Raw genomic sequence first — 15,966 nt, 5'->3', positions numbered from 1 at the left:
TAATTGGTAAAATATAACTGATGTTCTCTGTTGAGTCATGTAACATCTTCTCTTTTTACATCTATCTACCGACATAATATACAATGAATTTACACTCTTAGATTTCCAGAAACTAGCTGAGGCAATTGGACACGTAATCTAAAATAGGTTTAACGACTGTATTGACTAAGATAGGTCACATGATTGAATCCTAAAACACTAAAGTCTCAGCGAGCTGTAACTGAAGAGGAAACACACTGAGAAATGTAATTTTTTTCCCCACTTATTGGTGCATTTATGGTGAAATTCCTTTGAAATTCCGATTAGCCTGTGCAAGACCTTCTATGCCACTTAAATTCCATGTTGTAACTATGAAGGGGGAACCTGAATGGAGCAGCCATGAAGGTAGACCTATGCATTTCCTGCATGCCTGAAGATGGCTCTGAACCGACCCCAAACACACAGGCTGATGAAAAGTGCAGCACGATCCAGAGAGGAGTCACAGGACCCATGTTTGTCCTGTGACCCTAATGCTCCACCCAAGTGGTGGTGCAGCACAGTCCAGGGGATAGAGCATGGGACCGAGAGTCAAGACATCTGGATCCTGTGCCTTGTTCTGTCACCTGTTGTATAACCTTGGGCATGTTCCTTAACCTCTCTGTGCCTCTACTTTCCCATCAGTGACATGAAAGTTATGATACATACCCTCCTTTGTAAAGCATTTTGAAGTCTGGAGATGAAAAGTGCTATTCAACAACTAAACAACATTGTTATTCCAGTCTATTGCCTGGATTAGTGGTGCAGGAGAAAGGAAGGGCTGTGGTACAATACATTTGTCCTAATCTCAAATTGTGGATGATGATTTCTCCCTTCCCAACCTCTGTATAAAGCCCTGGTACTCAGGGGCGGCGAGTTATATGGGCCTGTGGTGCCCGGGCTCCAGGAATATTCAGGGCCCGGGGGACGGGCTCCACCAATTTTGGGGGCCGGATCTCTCCCCTGGCCCCACCTGCCACCCCTGCGTGACTTCCCCAGAGCGTCTCCTGACCCCACCTGCCGCCCCCAGGTGATTTAAAAGGGCCCAGGCTGGGGACCCCTAGCTGCCGCTGCCACTAGCACCAGTGCAGCGGGACGAAGGCAGCTTCCTGCCCGGCCATTCCATGCCGCTCCTGGAAGCGGCCAGCAGGTCTCTGTGGCCCCTGAGCCCCTGCTCAGAGGGGTGTGCGGGCCGCTTCGGGAGCTGGCACTGCCCGAGGTAAGTGCTGACAATCTGACCCCCTCCTACACCCCAACCCCCTGCCCCATCCCAAAGTCCATACCCCACACCCAAATTCCCTCCCAGAGCCTTTGGCGGAGGGTGAGGGGTGGGACTTGGACCCGTTCTGGGCACCACCAGAAATTATCCAAACTTGTCGCTAGTGCTGGTACTCGGACTTTAAACAGGTAATGTGAATCTTACTCTTGGAGCACCATGCCTGGTTCTTCTGAAGCTTTTTGGGCTTCTTGGCAACAGTGTAGGAAACAAATATTTTGGGAAAATGGCATAAATAATAACAATAAATAACCTCAGCCACCCTCCCTCCCATTGCTTCTTAGCCCTGGTCTACACTAGGACTTTAGGTCGAATTTAGCAGCATTAAATCAATGTAAACCTGCACCCGTCCACACGATGAAGCCCTTTTTTTCGACTTAAAGGGCTCTTAAAATCGATTTCCTTACTCCACCCCTGACAAGTGGATTAGCGCTTAAATCGGCCTTGCCGGATCGAATTTGGGGTACTGTGGACACAATTCGACGGTATTGGCCTCCGGGAGCTATCCCAGAGTGCTCCATTGTGATCGCTCTGGACGGCACTCTCAACTCAGATGCACTGGCCAGGTAGACAGGAAAAGAACTGCGAACTTTTGAATCTCATTTCCTGTTTGGCCAGTGTGGCAAGCTGCAGGTGACCATGCAGAGCTCATCAGCAGAGGTGACCATGATGGAGTCCCAGAATCGCAAAAGAGCTCCAGCATGGACTGAACGGGAGGTACGGGATCTGATCGCTGTATGGGGAGAGGAATCCATGCTATCAGAACTCCGTTCCAGTTTTCAAAATGCCAAAACCTTTGTCAAAATCTCCCAGGGCATGAAGGACAGAGGCCATAACAGGGAACCGAAGCAGTGCCGCGTGAAACTTAAGGAGCTGAGGCAAGCCTACCAGAAAACCAGAGAGGCGAATAACCGCTCCGGGTCAGAGCCCCAAACATGCCGCTTCTACGATGAGCTGCATGCCATTTTAGGGGGTTCAGCCACCACTACCCCAGCCGTGTTGTTTGACTCCTTCAATGGAGATGGAGGCAAGACGGAAGCAGGTTTTGGGGACAAGAAGATGATGATGATGATGAGGTTGTAGATAGCTCACAGCAAGCAAGCGGAGAAACCGGTTTTCCTGACAGCCAGGAACTGTTTCTCACCCTGGACCTGGAGCCAGTACCCCCCGAACCCACCCAAGGCTGCCTCCTGGACCCGGCAGGCGGACAAGGGACCTCCGGTGAGTGTACCTTTTAAAATACTATACATGGTTTAAAAGCAAGCATGTGAAAGGATTAATTTGCCCTAACATTCACGGCTCTCCTGGATGTGTTCCCAAAGCCTTTGCAAAAGATTTCTGGGGAGGGCAGCCTTATTGCGTCCTCCATGGTAGGACACTTTACCACTCCAGGCCAGTAACACGTACTCGGGAATCGTTGTACAAAAAGCATTGCAGTTTATGTTTGCTGGCGTTCAAACAACATCCGTTCTTTATCTCTCTGCGTTATCCTCAGGAGAGTGAGATATCATTCATGGTCACCTGGTTGAAATAGGGTGCTTTTCTTCAGGGGCACTCAGAGGTGTCCGTTCCTGCTGGGCTGTTTGCCTGTGGCTGAACAGAAATGTTCCCCGCTGTTAGCCACGGGGAGGGTTGAGGGGGTAGCCACGCGGTGGGGGGCGGCAAAATGCGACCTTGTAACGAAAGCACATGTGCTATGTATGTAATGTTAACAGAAAAGTTTACCCTGAAAGAGTGTAGCCTTTTTTATATTTTACTGTTTTATAAAATGTGTCTTTTTAAATACCGCTGTCCCTTTTTTTTTCTCCATCAGCTGCATGTGTTTCAATGATCACAGGATCTTCTCGTTCCCTGAGGCTAGTGAAGATTAGAAAGAAAAAAAAACGCACTCGTGATGAAATGTTCTCTGAGCTCATGCTGTCCTCCCACACTGACAGAGCACAAGACGAATGCGTGGAGGCAAATAGTGTCAGAGTGCAGGAAAGCACAAAATGACCAGGAAGAGAGGTGGCAGGCTGAAGAGAGTAAGTGGTGGGCTGAAGACAGGGCTGAAGCTCAAATGTGGCGGCAGCATGATGAGAGGAGTCAGGATTCAATACTGAGGCTGCTGGAGGATCAAACCAGTATGCTCCAGTGTATGGTCAAGCTGCAGCAAAGGCAGCTGGAGCACAGACTGCCACTACAGCCCCTGTGTAACCAACCGCCCTCCTCCCCAAGTTCCATAGCCTCCTCACCCAGACGCCCAAGAATGCGGTGTGGGGGCCTCCGGCCACCCAGCCACTCCACCACAGAGGATTGCCCAAAAAACAGAAGGCTGGCATTCAATACATTGTATTAAATTAATTGTATTAAAGTGCTGTGTGGCATTTTCCTTCCCTCCTCCACCACCCCTCCTGGGCTACCTTTGTAGTCATCCCCCTATTTGTGTGATGAATGAATAAAGAATGCATGAATGTAAAGCAACAATGACTTTATTGCCTCTGCAAGCGGTGATCAAAGTTGGGAGGGGAGGGTGGTTAGCTTACAGGGAAGTAGAGTGAACCAAGGGGCGGGGGGTTTCATCAAGGAGAAACAAACAGAACTTTCACACCGTAGCCTGGCCAGTCATGAAACTGGTTTTCAAAGCTTCTCTGATGCGTACCGCGCCCTCCTGTGCTCTTCTAACCTCCCTGGTGTCTGGCTGCGCATAACCAGCAGCCAGGCAATTTGCCTCAACCTCCCACTCCGCCATAAACGTCTCCCCCTTACTCTCACAGATATTGTGGAGCGCACAGCAAGCAGTAATAACGGTGGGAATATTGGTTTCGCTGAGGTCTAAGCGAGTCAGTAAACTGCGCCAGCGCGCCTTTAAACGTCCAAATGCACATTCTACCACCATTCTGCACTTGCTCAGCCTGTAGTTGAACAGTTCCTGACTACTGTCCAGGCTGCTGTGTACGGCTGCCAGCTGTGTACGGCTTCATGAGCCACGACATTAAGGGGTAGGCTGGGTCCCCAAGGATAACTGTAGGCATTTCAACATCCACAACAGTTATTTTCTGGTCTGGGAATAAAGTCCCTTCCTGCAGCTTTTGAAACAGACCAGAGTTCCTGAAGATGCGAGCGTCATGTACCTTTTCCGGCCATCCCACGTTGATGTTGGTGAAACGTCCCTTGTGATCCACCAAAGCTTGCAGCACTATTGAAAAGTACCCCTTGCAGTTTATGTACTCACCTGCTTGGTGCTCCGGTGCCAAGATAGGGATATGCTTTCCCTCTATGGCTCCACCACAGTTAGGGAATCCCATTGCAGCAAAGCCATCCACTATGACCTGCACATTTCCCAGGGTCACTACCCTTGATATCAGCAGATCTTTGATTGCGTGGGCTACTTGCATCACAGCAGCCCCCACAGTAAATTTGCCCACTCCAAATTGATTCCCAACTGACCGGTAGCTGTCTGGCATTGCAAGCTTCCACAGGGCTATCACCACTCGCTTCTCAACTATGAGGGCTGCTCTCACCTTGGTATTCATGCACTTCAGGGCAGGGGAAAGCAAGTCACAAAGTTCCATGAAAGTGCCCTTACGCATGCGAAAGTTTCGCAGCCACTGGGAATTGTCCCAGACCTGCAACACTATGCGGTCCCACCAGTCTGTACTTGTTTCCCAAGCCCAGAATCAGCATTCCACAGCATGAACCTTCCCCATTAGCACCATGATGCATGCATTGGCAGGGCCCATGCTTTGAGAGAAATCTGTGTCCATGTCCTGATCACTCACGTGACCGCGCTGACGTCGCCTCCTTGCCCGGTATCGCTCTGCCAGGTTCTGGTGCTGCATATACTGCTGGATAATGTGTGTGGTGTTTATCAAGGAGAAACAAACAGAACTTTCACAACGTAGCCTGTCCAGTCATGAAACTGGTTTTCAAAGCTTCTCTGATGCGTACCGCGCCCTCCTGTGCTCTTCTAACCTCCCTGGTGTTTAATGTGCTCCTAATTGCCAAAGTGAGCTGAGCGGCCTCCATGCTTGCCTTCGTATGGCGTCCGCACAGAAAAAAGGGCGGAATGATTGTCTGCCGTTGCTCTGATGGAGGGAGGGGCGACTGACGACATGGCTTACAGGGTTGGCTTACAGGGAATTAAAATCAACAAAGGGGGTGGCTTTACATCAATGAGTATTTCAGGCAGGACTTCACGGAGAGTTCCAATAAGAAATGGTGCACCTAAGTAATTGTTCTTATTGGAACAAGCAGGTTGGTCTGGCCTCTGATTGATACACGGCTAGATTTACCTCGCTACACCTTCTCTGTGAGTGACTGCAGTGTGACCTAGAGGAATGAGTCCCCTAGACGGGGGAGGGGGGGAAGCAAATGAGTACAAAACAAATCTGGTCTATTTCTTGTTTTGATCCACTCCATCTATCTTTTACATCTTTGGCTGGCAGCAGACGGTGCAGGACTGCAAGCCATCCACATCTCATGGCTGCTCGGCAGAAGACGGTGCAGTAGGACTGCTAGCCATCCTCATCTCTTGCCTGCCTGGCAGAAGATGGTACAGTAGGACTGCTTACAATCCGTATCGCCTGCCTGCTCACCGTAAGATGGACTGACTGCAGGACTAAAGAGAATGACCTGGTCAAGTCACTTCTAATGTAGTCCCTGCACCCATGTCTGCCCGACGTGGCCAGGAGCACCTCGGACATGACGATGACGGCTACCAGTCCTACTGCACCGTCTGCTGCCACAAGGCAAGGGGTTGCTGCTGCTGTGTAGCAATACAGTACCACATCTGTGAGCACCCAGGAGACATACGGTGACGGTTACCTGAGCGGGCTCCCTGCTTGCCGTGGTATGGCGTCTGCATAGGTAACTCAAGAAAGAAGGCGCGAAACGATTGTCTGCTGCTGCTTTCACGGAGGGAGGGAGGGAACGGGGGCCTGACGATATGTACCCAGAACCACTCACGACAATGTTTTAGCCCCATCAGGCATTGGGATCTCAACCCAGAATTCCAATGGGCAGCGGAGACTGCGGGAACTGTGGGATAGCTACCCACAGTGCAACACTCCGGAAGTTGACGCTTGCCACGGTACTGTGGAAGCACTCTGCCGAGTTAATGCACTTAATGCACTTAGAGCATTTTCTGTGGGGACAGACACACTCGAATATATAAAAACGATTTCTAAAAACCCGACTCCTATAAATTCGACCTAATTTCATAGTGTAGACATACTCTTAGAATCATTGGCTGTGTCTTCTCGATTGCACACTCTTTTGGGCAAGGAGAACTTTCTACTTATGTGCTTGTACAGCTTCTAGCACAGTTAGGCCTCACTCTTAACTGGGACTTTTGGGGGTAACAGGCATAATAAATAAGATAATATTAAATACTCCCAGGGCAAAAGTGGATACCTCCAATATTTAGGGGGAGTAAAATGAAAACAGAACAGAACAAAACATAAAAGGACAAACTGTAGAAGTGAGGGAAAAATGAGAGTCTCTTACCTTTCACTGAAAAGTGGTGCTACTGTTATTCCCAGAATACTGCTACTGACAGAGAGGGTCACATGACCATATAAGCTAAAAACATGCATCGGGACATTTTTAAAGGAGTTTTTAAGTTTATGGAGCAAATTATTCCATGATTCTCTTGATCTTATATTGGAAATGTAATTTCCAGTGAGCAGTAATGCTCTTAGCCTGTGTCTTCTTGCGTTATTATTACACTATCAGTTTTTGAACTTGTGATGCAATGGTTTTCTACTATTAACCTCTACTGCAGTTACCATTAGTTATTTATGTGCTAACATTGTTCCAGAAAGAATGACTTGACCTACTATTGAGAAGATTTATGTGGTTTAAACTATTGATGCTAAACAAATACAAGTGAAACAGCATACCCAATACTGATTTTAACGTTGAAGCTTTCTTCTTTTATGTGATCTGAAAAACTCATCTGCTAGTTAGTGCCCAGTCATAATCATCTTGCTTTCAGAAGTTATCAAGCCGGATGGAAATGGCAGAGTGGGAAGACTGGTGGGAGGCCCAGTATTGGGTTTGCTTTTTGTTTTAGAGTATTTCAGGGCTAAACCCCTTCAAGCCCCTTGAGGGAAGGGACAGTTAGCTAGTTGGCTGGAGTCCACCTCAGTGAACACTGGAGACAGAGACTTCTTCCTCCTGGGGAGACCTCTGGTCATGTTGGGGTGCCTGAAAGGTTCACAAGGAGTGCTGCTCCAACCATGACTCTACCACAGGGATCGGCAACCTTTGGCATGTGGCCCATCAAGGAAAACCGCTGGCAGGCCGGGACAGTTTGTTTACCTGCAGCATCCGCAGATTTGGCCGATCACAGCATCCAGTGGCCGCAGTTTGCCATTCCAGCCCAACAGGGGCTGTGGGAAGCGGCGGCCAGCACATCCCTTGGCCCACGCTGCTTCCTGCAGTCCCCATTGGCCTGGAACGCCAAACTGCAGCCAATGGGAGCTATGATTGGCTGAACCCACGGATGCAGAAGATAAAAAAATGTCCCGGCCTGCCAGAGATTTCCCTGACAGGCCGCGTGCCAAAGGTTGCCGATCCCTGCACTACCACATTGGAAAATTCTAAAAGTAAGGGAAAATGGTTTGAAAACCCCTTTTCACTAACCCTGAGAAATATAGTCCAAGAATGTTTGGAAATCAGAACTGTAGTTTCACTGCTTCTGCTGACTAGCTCTGCACGAAAGCATTTGCCTGAAACCAACACCATTTCCTGGATTCTGCAGGGACTGTAGTTTAGATACCCGAGAACTAAGAAACTGCTACCTGATTACAAGTATGAACGTCAACCAGGAGGAAGACAGGGTCTCCCTTCTTCTCTGGCACACTCTGAAAGTAGAAATAGCCCGATAAAGGCACAGCACAACTGTGTGTCCTTCAAGTTATGAATGTAGTGGAAGTAGTGACTTCTTTCCTCTGGCCCACAGAGTTAACGATGCATCCCAATCCTGGAACTAAACCAAAAGAAGATACTTTGTGGGATCAAGAAACTGGGAGAGTGGTGAAGTCTGATTTAAAAAATCCTAGTTTGAGGTAATTACAATAATTAATTTTTACCTGGATCTGAGTCTTCTTATGTGGGCTAAGATCCTAGAAGCTAATATTTAGAGGCATGATCAGTAGCTGTTTTCCCACTTTTTCTCAGACCAGAGAAATAGCTGAGTTGACGAGGAGGCCAGAAATAATTTTCAGAACATTTTCCCTGATTTCAGAGAAGATGATCCTTTGAAGGCAAGTAACTAGCCTACTACTGAATGGATCTGTAAACTGGATTGCATCTTGCTGTCATCGCCAGCGGCTCCAATCAGGATTAAGCCCCCATTGTACAATTAGATAGGAAGATCTGGTCCGTGTCTTTTAATATAATTACTTTTATTGCTTACTGCTCTAATGTCTCGATTTTTATAGAAGAAGTTGGTATTTGCAGAAGTGTAAATTACTATGTAGCATAAAGAAGCTGGAGATTGATTCAAACAGCAATACTGTCACTGTATAATGCATAATTGGTTGTGAGCATATAACTGTAAGTGGATCACCAGCCAGGGTAGTCAAAACAAAGTCCAAACTCACTTTCAATTCCACATCTCTTTTCTCAGAGCCAGTTTTAATAACAGACAGAAAATACAAAAAGATTCAAAATAACACAAAACAGTGGGTAACAGACGCTTGCCCCACTTTCCACAAGCTGGATAAGTAGAGAACACACACTTCCCACTAGATAGTCTTTCCTAGCTACCCTCTAGGGCTCCTACCCAATCCACAGAGAAGGATTTCCCTCAGAGTATTTCCTCAACCCTCATCTTCCCAAGACCAACGGAGAAACCTTCCTTTTTTCTACTCTCCAGCTGACCTGCCATCATGAGTCCTGTTTACACGCTACAACTCCCAGCAGTCCCTGATCTTAAAGGATTCAAGAGCTGTAAAAGTCACATTGGGATGTGTGCCTGCACCCCAAGACCCAGTGCTCTCTTGCAATAATCATGTCTGACTACGTGATTTGAACACTTACTACAGTGAACAAGAGTAGGACAGTACCCCTTTAAAACAGTTTATGGCCTTTCAATAGCAGTCACAATGGTGTTTGTTTAGAAGCTGTCAGTATCTATCCAGGGCAGCAGGGCATATGTAGCTTAGGCTTGCCTGGTGTGTATATTTAGTGAACACAATTATTTGGGTCCCTGTGTGCCAGTATGGTTCCTACATGTTATGTCTGTTGTATACAAAGCAAAACATACAACACCTAGAAATCACTACTTGGGTTGAAAAACCTACAAGGGGTTTTTCAATTCTCATATGACTGAAGTGTGTGTACTATGTAGAAAAAGCAATAGATTGGAATATTTAGATAGTATACATTAATATACAGGCTGTTTAATTAAGGTATCCCTGATGTTTATTAGAATCTCTTTAAAATTCTGTCTCCTTTCAATTTTAATATCTCAAGTGTCCATTTGACTTGATACTATGGACTGTGCTTACAGATAAAGGTTAAGGACGAGATTCTGCCCAGCCCTTAAACAAGTGTGAAGTGGGTTGGGGAGATGGAAGGGAGTAAGAAGGACCACCTCTTCTTGTGCAGTCTGCACAAGGATTGGGGGGAGTTGTAATCTCTGCATTTAGAGAAGCTCAGGAACTGTTTCCTAATAACTCCCCAAGGCATACTGAGCCCAAAGATGTCATCTTGAGGTTGGGGAAGGATGGGGAGTAGGTTGAGTCATGGTTCCACCATGCTGGTTAGCAGAGATTGCTGACCAGGGAGCGGGGAGGAGAGTATGAACAGGTCAGAAGCCAAATTGGAGGGAATCAAAGAGAGCTGGAGAGAAAGTTGAGCCATCCATAAAATAAAGAATTTACTGGGGGGAAGAGAGCAACCTCTACATTTCCACTGATTTCACAGCATAATAAACCCTTTGGCTTTTCTTGCTACTGAAGTAACTTCCCTTCCTGCTACTTCTTTAATTTTCCTTTGCTGCTGCAGTACACAATGAACAACTGAACAATAACAGACATCTTCTTTCAGTTCTGCAGGCAGAGGTCATTATGGTTTGTAAAACATTCAGTTCTGAAAATCTTTGGATCCAACAAGTGATGCTAAAAGGTGAACACATAGTTGTACAATTTTAACAAAGTGTTTGATTTTAAATGGATTTTTAAGCATTCAGAATGCTAGATTAATTTATTTTCAATGGTTTTAATTCAGCTTTTTAAAAAGTCACGTGCTGTAATGTCATACAGAGGTGAATCTGCCAATAATAGCACTGAACATAATGTGATATTTTCATTCTATTCTTTATCCAAAGCGTCTGCAGACCTCTTGATCTTACTTCTAATCCAGTCTACTATCCTCCCACTCACTGACCTAGTTGAAGTATCAGTTCCATAAACAAGAAACCAGACAGCAATGAGTACTTCTCTGAAAATATTTTTTAAAGCAGATACTATTGTTCTCTCAAGTGATTATGTTAGATGTTTACTAGATTCTTTTAACTCTGCAAAGCCTGAATTTTAATTCAGAGCCACAATGGTAGAATGGGAAGAATTTATTTTAAGAGCAGTTTTTCTCCTGTGTATGACATTGTTTTCAGTTGGGGCAAATGCTTGTTTTGGCTCAAAATATAAAAGCAGATAAACAGAATTTATACTTGCAACCAATCCAGCAAAATAAAGCTTCTTACCTGTTCATATGTATTCTTTTGAAATTCCTCAAACCCAAAGATATCCAATATTCCAATTTCAAATACCTGGTCACTGAAACAATAAGATAGTACAGGTTACAGGTATTCAAGCAAATGGAACATTTATTGCTCCTGTCTATATAAGTTTTGTTCGAGGATGCAAGTACTCCACCCACTACAAGTTGGTATGGTGTACATAAACACTCCATGTACATGATAAAGCTTTGTGACAAACTGCACTAACTTTAACTGTCTCATCAGCACCCTACCCCATTACCCATCTTGCACAGGAATTGTAAATATTCCAAAGCTCTAAGCAGTTTTAATAGCCACCATTTAAATATAGAATAAAATAAGTCCAAAAAATGTTTCACTTGTTTACACTAAGACCAACATTTTCAAACATTCAGGAGCCCATCTGAAAACTCAGATGTGAGATGGGCAGCTAGTGGGAATGGGTAGGTGTTTGGATGCACTCAGTTGCCCAAGCATCCATTTTTCAGCAGGATTTTTCCAAAACATCTGTACCTATTTCCTGTGTGCTCAGTGCAGAGTGGAAATGCCAAATGGATGCATATTAGCATAGGAAAATTCTCAACTTATATATGCTAATGGCACTTGGACATTTAGTGAGCTGTGTGAAACATCATTTTCAGCCACTGTTGGAGATTACCCAAACCTACAAGATTTTAGTCTGGTGCTAATGACAGTGCAGACTAGGAAGCTCAACTGCACAGATCTAGACATTGACAACACCATTATAAAAACAAACAAAAGAAACCCCCCCAAACGCTTGTGGACATACTGCCAGGCAAGCACCCACCAGCTGTATGTGGCAACGTAAAACAGAAGCTGTGGGCTCAGGGTGTAAACCAGGTAACAGTTAATAGGGGCAATGGCAGGATGTAAGAGTTGTGGTATGACACCAGATCTAGCTACCAAACCTATAAACCCTGGTGCATACAGCTATCATACTCATAGCACAGGTGTGTCTTTGATTTCTATTGGTTGCATTTCCTGTCATCGGTCCCCTCTGAAGGAAGTGTGAACCATACACCGGGACCGGTACAAATGGTAAGTTCACCATAATGTAGAATTCCTGAATAATTTAATGCTGGGTCTGCCTACCCATAGAGAAGCTCGTCTTTAACCCTTGGGCTCTTACGTTTAGGAAGCCCTTTTAGGGTTTAGCATCTACACTGTATTTTAAAACCTGCAGCAGCAAATTTCAGAGCCCAGGTCTACAGACTTGGGCTTGTGAGTCTCATGCTCAGGCACTAAAAACAGCAGTGTAGCAGCTCAGGCTGGAGCTTGGGCTTTGAAACCAACCTTCCCTAGGCTTCAGAGCCCAAGCCCAAATGTCTACCTAGCTGATTTTAGTTCCACAGAGTGAGCCCTGAAAGCCCAAGTCTACAGATCCAGGCTCTGACACTCATTGCTGTGGGTTTTAAAATGCAGCGTCGTCATACCCTTAGACACAAAGAGGATTTACTGATGCCAATATTGTCCCTGATGGGTCCTCGGAAAAGACACGAGCATTGATGCCAAGTGGCAGGGATGCCAAGTACTCTGGCTGGAGCAGAGGACATTATTGCTCCAGGTCAGCCTCCACAGCTTCCTTCATGTCATCACATCATAGAGGTACTGGATAGATTCAGGGGTAAGCCTGTATCTCTGTATGACCTATGGCTCAGGAGGGTCAAGGAAGGCCATCTGAGGATCATAGAGCCTGAGAGGAAGGAAAAACCATCTCTACTTAGAGCCTCGACCTCTTTTCTTCACTATCCTTTCCCTGAGTTACCTCAGAATGTATCCAGCTCAGTTAGTTGGGCTACTGCAGCCTCTTCCCACTCCCAGTTCCACCAGTGAAAACTGTCACTCTAAACCCTGCTACATGTATCTCTAATCCTTTCACCTCCTGCACCCTGCCTCTCCTGTCCTCTAATCCTCACTATCCTCCTCTTTCCCGACGCCACTTGTGTACTCCTCAGTAAAACCTGTCTGTCTGTCTGAAATTTTTATTTGGGGATTCTTACACTGTGTGCTGTCTGTTTCAAAGGTGCACAGACTTCAGAGCAGCCAGTGAGGAGCTGATGTGTGAATATCTTCCTCCAGTTTGTGTACCCTGCCTTAATCTGTCCAGTTCAATTGCCCAAGCCACTGGGCATTCAGACAACTTTGAACATTCTTAGCGGTGGCTATTTTCACATATCAAAACATTTGAAAGTGTGGAACTTAGGTAGGACACAGCAGGCTACCTCCACCATTCAACAGCTGTCCCTCTTACTTGAGCTTTGTTTCCATGATCAGCATTTGGGCTTTAGCAGAACAGACATCTCCTCTCTCTATAGATGAGGCTGCTCACATAAAGCTACTTGTCAGCACTGCATATCATCCCCATTAATCAAATATGTATATTAGCTAGTTAAGCCAAAAAAATAAAGTATAAAATACTAAATCCTCAATTGGTGTAGTTCCACTGAAGTCAATTCAGCAGCATCCATTCACACCAGGGGAGGATCTGGCCCTAAATTTCAAAACAGCACCTCCTTACTTCAACCCACTCCCCAAAAAACCTCTTACATTCAATAAAACAGCAGAATTATCAACCTCCTTGCTAACATTCTGAGCCTTCCTCAGAGACAGGCAAAGCATTTTTAAAAGCCTTCCTCAGATGTCATACCCCAAAAGTTCCCATTCATTTCTGAGGAGTAGTAGTTCAGTACTAGCATTAACTCTGCTGATCATTGCAAGACTGACTATATTCTCAAACGAGAGGGCAGAGAGATGCATAATAAATCTAGACTAGACTGACTTTGCTGGGTGGGAGAGGTTATCATGAGATCAATTAGCATATATGAGGAAATTTCTTCACCAAGAAACAGAGAAATATCACTGGCTACATTTCTAATAATGCAACCCATTTTAATTTTTTGCTTTAAAAATGTAAGCTTCAGTCTCATGTACTCATGATTCAAGTCTCCATTTGAGCAGAGATACACCAGCCTTGTACTCTCTGTATTTTCAAGAGGAACAGATGAATCATCCCTAATTTTTATACTTTGCATTTATTCACAAGTTATAATCGCAAACAGCATGGGTCTACATTAAACCCAGGGAGAGTTACACACACCTGATAGGGGGCAGAATTTGGACCACAGTCATTTTCAAAAGGAACATCTACCATCTTCCTTGAAAATACTGTCTATTCTCTTAAATACTTAGCATGTTATCGTTTTAGTAAACACATTTGAAAGTTGGATGAACACCAGAATGCCTTTGCTATTTCTGGATTGTCAAACATCCTCTGATTTACCTTTATAGTATTTGCAAAAAGATGGGTTCTCCCATGCCTTTCCCTCAGTTAACCTACATACAATATTGTCCAAAATATACCCTATTTCTAGGGTTTTCAACAATGGAATCCTACAGACAACTATATGTAATAAACACAAGGATCACCACAACTACCTTCACAGATTCAGTAAACATTCCAAACAAGAAATCTGTTGTCTACAGCCAGGCGTTTAGATACCACAGAATATACTCCGAGGAGAAAGTCTGGGATATACACCCTAACACATTTAAAACCACCTTCCCTTAACAAAGAGACTTCACCAGAGAAGTAGATCACATCATGGAACAGGCCACCCAAATACCCCGAGAGAAAGTGCTTCAATACAAGAAAAAAAAACCCCACTGACCACACACCTCTAGTTGTCACCTACCGCCCTACACAGGAACCCATGTGGGCTATCATTAAACAATTACATCCTCTATTAAATGGGGACCACATTCTGAAAGAAATTTTTTCCAAACCCCCTTTTCTGGCCTTCAAATAACCCCCAATCTTGACAAGCTTATAATCAGAAGCAACACAACTTCACAACAGACCAGAACACACAACTCAAAGTAGCACCAGACCCTGCCAGAACAACAGATGCAAAACTTGTAGATATATCTCCACTGCTGCAATGATCAATACCCCCGACAACACACCTTTCAAAATCCATGGGTCCTATGCAAGACTATCAAAACATGTGGTAGACCTCATCCAGTGCACTAACTGCCCCAAGAACAGTTATGTAGATGAAATGAAACAATCACTACACTCATGAATGAACTCACGTAGAAAAATGATAAAGACAAAAATACCATATCATCTGTAGGTGAACACTTTTCAGAAAACAATCACTCCATATCTAATCTGTTGGTCCTTGTCCTCAAAAGGAAACCTGCACAATATCTTCAAAAGACAAGTCTGAGAGTTTAAAATCATGGACTCAAAAGGACACTGGATTTATGGCTCATTACAACAACCTTTAACCCTCCTTTCTCCTCTGACTGCAGAGGTGTCAGCAGCTCACTTCACCTTGAATAGTATTTTGCAACATGTGTTAACTCCTTGTGCTTAACAATTTGTTCCGCCTTGTAGTTAGCTGTGACACTCTTAAGTATCTTTCCCAGACCTGAAGAAAAGCTTTGTATAAGATCAAAACCTTGTTTCTTTCACCAATAGAAGTTGGTCTAATAAAAGATATACCTCACCCACCCTTCCTCTATAAATTTCAAGACAGATAAAGTAGATAAAATAATTCTTCACCTCTCCCAGAAAGCCTAATACCTTTCCATGTAACTTCCTCTCAGAGCAATATCCGGGGGCATGCTTTCCTTGTTTCACCCCTGTGTAACCCTCTCCTCAAGGCTCCCTCTCCTAAAGTCCTATGTTAATACTATTAGACAGAGTCTTGTCACTGCCTGTGAGATTTTCCTTCTGATGAATAAGAGAGTTCCATGACTTCCTTAACCCCAGCAGGGTGGTAGGTCCCTACAACAACTGGCCATAGTAATGATCAACATATCCCCATCTGAGGCGTCCAAGGACCATTGCTGTACCGCATCTCCAGAAATCCCCAAGGAGAAATGGGGTCTGCTATCTTGAGCAGCATAGTTTTAACTAAATCATCTTGCACTTATGTTT

At 45.0% G+C, this 15,966-nt stretch overlaps 1 protein-coding gene across 1 annotated transcript in view; it reads right to left on the bottom strand.

Annotated features, from left to right (window-relative positions):
* The window catches only part of MYO16 (myosin XVI), a 474,546-nt gene that overhangs the window by 147,828 nt on the left and 310,752 nt on the right, over positions 1 to 15,966 (bottom strand). Inside the window, exon 20 of the mRNA XM_077807065.1 lies at positions 10,986 to 11,058. Coding sequence (XP_077663191.1) covers positions 10,986 to 11,058 — 73 coding nt within the window. The remainder of the gene's footprint in view (positions 1 to 10,985; positions 11,059 to 15,966) is intronic.

The sequence above is a fragment of the Eretmochelys imbricata genome, chromosome 1 (assembly GCF_965152235.1).
Source record: "Eretmochelys imbricata isolate rEreImb1 chromosome 1, rEreImb1.hap1, whole genome shotgun sequence".
Lineage (NCBI taxonomy): Eukaryota > Metazoa > Chordata > Testudines > Cheloniidae > Eretmochelys > Eretmochelys imbricata.
Note: the sequence above shows the minus strand (reverse complement) of the source record. Positions and strands in the feature narration are given on the sequence as shown.